This window comes from Gadus chalcogrammus, chromosome 23, assembly GCF_026213295.1.
Source record: "Gadus chalcogrammus isolate NIFS_2021 chromosome 23, NIFS_Gcha_1.0, whole genome shotgun sequence".
Classification (NCBI taxonomy): Eukaryota; Metazoa; Chordata; class Actinopteri; order Gadiformes; family Gadidae; genus Gadus; species Gadus chalcogrammus.
The window spans coordinates 19,250,974-19,257,150 of NC_079434.1; the positions used below are offsets into that span (position 1 = coordinate 19,250,974).

General features: G+C 52.1%; 1 protein-coding gene across 1 annotated transcript in view; it reads right to left on the minus strand.

Moving 5' to 3' along the window:
* Positions 1–1,693: 1,693 nt before the first annotated feature.
* The window catches only part of LOC130377028 (uncharacterized), a 10,596-nt gene continuing 6,112 nt past the window's right edge, over positions 1,694–6,177 (minus strand). The window contains exons 5-7 of the mRNA XM_056583966.1: positions 5,662–6,063; positions 4,493–4,747; positions 1,694–3,423 (exon numbers count right to left, since the gene is read on the minus strand). Of these exons, the coding sequence (XP_056439941.1) occupies positions 2,152–3,423; positions 4,493–4,747; positions 5,662–6,063 (1,929 nt within the window). The 3' untranslated portion in view covers positions 1,694–2,151. The remainder of the gene's footprint in view (positions 3,424–4,492; positions 4,748–5,661; positions 6,064–6,177) is intronic.

Sequence of the window (6,177 nt, forward strand, 5' to 3'; positions counted from 1 at the left end):
ACACTGTCGTTTTTTTCGGGCCGTTTGGAAAAAAACATAAGGGGTAACACTGTCGTTTTTTTCTGGCCGTTTTGAAAAAAACATAAGGGGTAACACTGTTGTTTTTTTCTGGCCGTTTTGAAAAAAACATAAGGGGTAACACTGTCGTTCTTTTCTGGCCGTTTTGAAAAAAACATAAGGGGTAACACTGTCGTTTTTTTCTGGCCGTTTTGAAAAAAACATAAGGGGTAACACTGTCGTTTTTTTCTGGACGTCTTGAAAAAAACATAAGGGGTAACACTGTCGTTTTTTTCTGGCCGTTTTGAAAAAAACATAAGGGGTAACACTGTCGTTGTTTTCTGGCCGTTTTGAAAAAAACATAAGGGGCAACACTGTCGTTTTTTATTGGTCCTCATGATAAAGATAAGGGGTAAGACTGTTGTCTTCGTCAAATAAAATATAAGGGGTAAGTTCTTTTTTTTAAGAAAAAAGTTTTAAGGGCCCTTGTTTTTTTTAACATTTGTATCGTCAAATACTCGAGTGACTAGAAACCAAATACTTACATTTAAATGCAAAACTTAAATCGCCATTTTCCGCCATCTCCATTGATTGAATCAGCAATGAATCTTGTGAGGGATACGTTGGGCCGTGAAGGATCTTGGGATACGTTGGGTCGTGAAGGATACAGCCGATGCATCCTTTAAATCCGGGAAAAGAAGGCTGCATTCGCATTTGAAGGACCCTTGGAATTGGGACAGCACTTGGCGCGTCGCTGTGACGCAATCGGCGTAGACGCATCCTTCGAAGGATGCGTCCTTTGAATTGGGACACAGCCATCTCTTGGCCCACTATCAAGCATCTATGGTGTTAAACAGCTTCAAATTAGCCATTTGTCTCTAAATCCCTATTCATGCTACATTATAGGAAACGAACAGTATTTATACCAGATATGAGTGTCTATATACTACACTCATGGTTACCCTTAATATTTACATCGGTCTACATTATTTTGTAGCCTTATTCAATCAGAAGTTTAAAAAGTGCATTGTTTGAAATTGAATTACAACAAATCTGCCTGTATTTTTTATTTTATTATTGGTTTACAAAAGTTCTATGAAGCAGGACTTCTGGGAATTTCAAAACTGAATCAGACCGCGTCTGCGTATAGGGGGTTGTTGGAAGTTGAAAGTTGGAAGATACCAGAGTCTGCTGAGGTTACTATGAGCATGAACTATGAATCGAGGAATTAAGCGACAGAAGGGAGGAGCGGAGAAAAAGAGAGCGAAATCCAGGAAATTACTGTTGGCTGACAGTGAAAAATGCGCAAAACTGACCGATTTGTTTTTTAAGCCGCCGTGTGCAGCTTCAGCTAGTAGCACCAGCGCTAGCACTAATGTTCAAGACACTGAACAAACAGACCAGTGCGTGTTATTTCCGTGCATGTGAGGTTATATCTGTGTGTTGCGGGCACGCGCGTGCGTGCGCGTCCCCGTGTGGGCCGCTGGTGGGTGAAAATGCCAGGGCCGTTTTTTAATCCCAGTCCGTCACTGGCTAGAGATTGCATTCATCCATCAATTATGTGTGGAAAAAGATCTTGCAACAAGGCGCAGCATCCGCATGAAATGAAAAGGAAAACCATTGTCTAAAGCTTTTATTAAAACATTCAAAGTGGAAAAAAACAATACAAACAAAACATCTTTAAGTAATTCCATCATCGATCTATAACTACAAACAGTAAAAGTGAAGCTGAGGGTGATTGCGGGCTTACTATATATTCCAGCAGAGGAAGAAGAATGAGTTTGAAGAGTCTTCAGACGACAGGCGTATGTACATGTATGCAGGCCTGTCAGGTGCATTTGAGTGAGTTGCGTTGAGTGATGTGTACACATTCATGTTTGTATGTTCTTGAGTGTTCATTTCGGTTTAGCACCGAATGCTTGCATCTGTACACGTTTGCTTGTTGCCTACGATGTATCGAGTACGACGTAGCAGTGTGTGTTTCGCTCAGACTCCCTAGTCTACCCACTCTTCCGCTGTGTCCCAAATCCGGTCAGACTGGACGGCGATAGACGCATCCAATCCATGAGGCTTTCGTCAGGCACATGCTAAGCTACAGTACGTACGGGACTGCATGTGCTTTTGTGTCCAATCCTTTAAAACTATCGTGTTTGTTTATTTCTGGCGGTAGTCGTCTGCGTATGCCCGGTGGTCTCCGCGGTCGGCAAACTGGTCGCCGTAGCCCCTCAACATGTCCTGGAAGTTGGGCATGCCCTGGGGGGCCTGCTGCTGGGGGTAGGGCATGTAGGGCTCCTCCTGCCCGCTCTGGTAGGGCTCCAGCTCGCTCTCTGTCGCCCCCTGGCGGTAGCTCTCCTCCTCCTCCTCCGCGTGCTGCGTCGCCTCCGGCTGGGCCTCAGGCTCCGCCTCCGGCTGCGGCTCGTGGCGGCGCAGACGGCAGTCCCGGTCGTACTCCGGGTCGCAGTCGGGGTTGCTGGGCTCCATGACGCCGTTACGGGAGCCGTCGGCGTTGAGGTGGGGCTCGTAGGGCTCGGCCGGGTGGGGGCGGGCCCCAGGGCCGGCGCGCGGCTCGGCGGCCTTCACCGCGTAGCACTCGCGGTCGTAGCCGATGTAGCAGTCGTAGCCCTCCCTGGTCTTCCCGGGGGGCCCCAGGGGGTGCTGCTGCTGCTCCGGCTGGGCGGGGGCGCTCTGCCGGGCGCCGTACGGGCCCTGGGCGCGGCGAGACGCCTCGCGGAGAGCGGCGAAGGGGTCGTTAGCGTCGGCCTCCGGGGCGGCGGCGGCGCCCGTGCGCGGGGCGTGGGGGTCGTTGGACTGGGCTCGAGACATGAGCTTGCGCAGCATGGCGTAGGGGTCGTTAGCCGGGGGCTCGGTGGGGGCCTGGCCGCGGTACATCGCGTACGGGTCGTTGTCTTGCGCGGAAGCCTGGCGGTACATGGCATAGGGGTCGTTCTCTTGTGAGGCAGCGCTAGCTTGGCGGTACATGGCGTAGGGGTCGTTAGCCGGGGCCTGGGTCGGGGCCTGGCCGCGGTACATGGCGTACGGGTCGTTGTCTTGGGCGCTAGCCTGACGGTACATAGCATAAGGGTCGTTAGCCTGAGGGGGCGCCCGGCGGTACATGGCGTAGGGGTCGTTAGCCTGCGCCGCGGCGGCCTGGCCGCTAGCCTGACGGTACGCGGCGTACGGGTCGGGGGCTCTGTTGGCGTGCGCGTGGGCGAAGGCGTCCCTGAACACGGCGTAGGGGTCGCTGCGCTGCTCCGCCGGGGCGGCGCGGATGGCGGCGGCGGCGGCGGCGTCCTCCTGCTGCTCAGCCCCGTACTTCTCCGGCGGGCTGGCGAACTTGGTGGCGGTGAGGGGGTTGCAGCCCTCCTCCGTCAGGGGGTTGCAGGACCCAGGGCCGGCGCGGGCAGGGGGGTTGGGGGCACGGGGCGCCTGGATGGGACGGGACCGCAGGAAGGGTTAGCCGCGAGGACGGCGACGAGCTAATGAGTTAGCGATCGATAAACGCAATCAACAGAGGCAAACACATTAGCCAAAGTTTTGCCGCGTTCCGGACGGTGCGGTTCGCGTGATTTGAGTGATTGGTTTGGCCTTTGATTACTCTCAGCCTTTCATTACTCTTCACTTCTTACATCATAGTCTAGATTGAGTAATCTTGCAGATGACTTATTAGAGAATTAAGAGAAGAAGAAAAGTGAGGCAGTAAGCTTCACGTTTTGCTCAACGAGCAAAGCCTCAACGAGATTGTGAACTCGCAAAATCTGGATGATCTCAGGAGGCTAAATCCAATCTCATCTCATCTCATCTTCATCCCCTTATCCGGGGTCGGGTCGCGGGGGGAGCAGCTCAAGCAGGGGGCCCCAGACTTCCCTTTCCCGGGCCGCATTGACCAACTCTGACGGGGGGATCCCGAGGCGTTCCCAGGCCAGTGTTGAGATATAATCTCTCCACCTAGTCCTGGGTCTTCCCCGAGGTCTCCTCCCCAATCTGACATAAGACTAATATCGATATCGAATATCTTAATAAAGTTAACTTTAGTCATTAATTAGGGGGCTGGGTCATCTCGCTCAACTTGAATAGAATCCGTCTTTGGGCTCGGACTCAAAACACCTTGACCACTATACGATCCTGCCCTTAAATAACAACACCAAAATAATATGGATATCACTGAAGAACAACAAGAGTACAAAGCAAAGCAGGGAGTTTCTTCATAAATGTGACATAAATATATCTCCTGTTACGCCCTTTTTGACTGTAGCCTACCTGTGATTAAGGGCTAAACAAATAAAAATTGAACTCAATAAAATTGAAAGCTCTTACCGACGATCTTTCCCTTAAATAATAAACACAAAAGAATATGGATGTCACTGAAGAACAATAAGAGTAACGCTCCTACCGAGAAAAATAAATAAAATATATCATCTGTTACGCCCTTTTGAGACTGTACCTGTGTAAAGACTATACAAATAAAATGTAATGTAATGTAATTGAATGCTCCTACCGAGAGGGCGGCTTCGTAGGCGCATCGGGGGTCCCGGAGGGGGTCGCAGTTGGGGTACTTCAGGTAGACCCCGGAGGGCGCCTTCTGCACCAGCTGGGGCTGGCAGCCGGGGTCTTTCTTGGGGTCGCAGCCCAGATGGGCGTAGGAGGGCAGGGGTCCGGCGGCGGGCTTGTACCCGAAGGCGGCCTTCAGGTGGTACTGCAGGCACTCCACGTCCTCCGGGGAGCAGATGCGCAGAAGCTCCGCCTTCTGCTCCTGTGAGGGGGCGGGGCCGAGACGGAAGTGAGCAAGGCGCCGATCGCAGGGCTAACGGAAGTTAGCCAGCCTTGCATTACACCCACCGGGAAGGCCTATTGGTAGCCAGGCCACGAGATCAGTTCATTATTTTAATTGCTCTAATTTATTTAATTGCTTAAGCATGTCTTAGCGAGGACGGTGTGGCCTTGAGTCCAAATGCAGTGATAATTGCCATATTGAATCGTCGATTAATCATCCAATGAAATTAAGGCCTCTTACACTCGTTTCGCCTATGGACAATGGGGATTAGGGCTTTGACTTTTGCCCAAAAATCATATTCAAAGTTTGTTTGTTTATTAATATTAATATTTGAATATTTATTAATAATATTTTGCCCATTAAATGCCTTCAGTAAGACCTGGATTGGGCTTCGCGAGGTTTGTTTACCGGCGTTGCTATGGTCACCGGTCTTGCGTGTTCCAACGGTTTATTAGGTTTCTAATAAATCGATGTCTAATCAATACTTCATTCACTGCCTCTTCCGTGGTCATTACAATATTATGAATAGTCTGCGTCGGGTTCTCCGACGTCTCTCCCTCTTGGCCTGCCCTTAACAGGTTCCAATATTAAGGGCTGCCTAATATTCGTTTGAATTTTGATTTATTTTTTGATATTCGAAATATATTCGAATAACGAAGTTCAGAGTCAAAGCCCTAATGGGGATCGAACCCAGTACCTTCTTAGGTTAGAACCAGAGCGTCCGAAACTAAAATCAGCAATAAACTGAACCCCTACCTCAAAGCGAGGCAGAGATTCTTGGCTGGAAGCCTTCAAACACAAAGGCCTCACATGAGCAGGAACGACCTCTACAGTACTGGTACCGTCGATGCCCGGCAGTAAACCAGACGGACGGACGGACGGACGGGGGGTACCTTAGTCAGGAAGGGCTGCACGGACGGGGAGTAGTAGTAGTACCCGGACCGGGGGTTCTTGGCGGGCGCGGGGCCGCGGGCGTAGACCGGGGCGGGGGCGGGGGCGGCGGCGGCCTTGGCGGCGGGCAGCACCAGGGGCAGGTAGGGGCTCTTGCCCTGCATCAGCGCGGCGTACAGGCAGTGGGCGTCCTTGGTGGGGTCGCAGGTCTTGACGGGGGCCGGCTTGGGGGGCTCGGGGGTGGGCCGCGTGGTGTGGGTCGCCACGCACTTGGGGTCCTCGGAATCGGCGCAGGACTTGTAGATGTCCCCCAGGTGGCTGAGGTAGGCCTTGTAGGACCGCCGGCCCTCGGCGCGGTTCTTGTTCTGCAGGTAGGCCAGGTAGATCCGGTCCAGCTCTTGCACCTGGAGGGGGGAGGGGAGGGGGGAGGGTGAAACCACCAGGTAGCAAAAGGGGTCTAGTTTGTGTGTGTGTGTGTGCGTGCGTACGTACAGTACGTGTGTGTGTGTGTGTGCGTG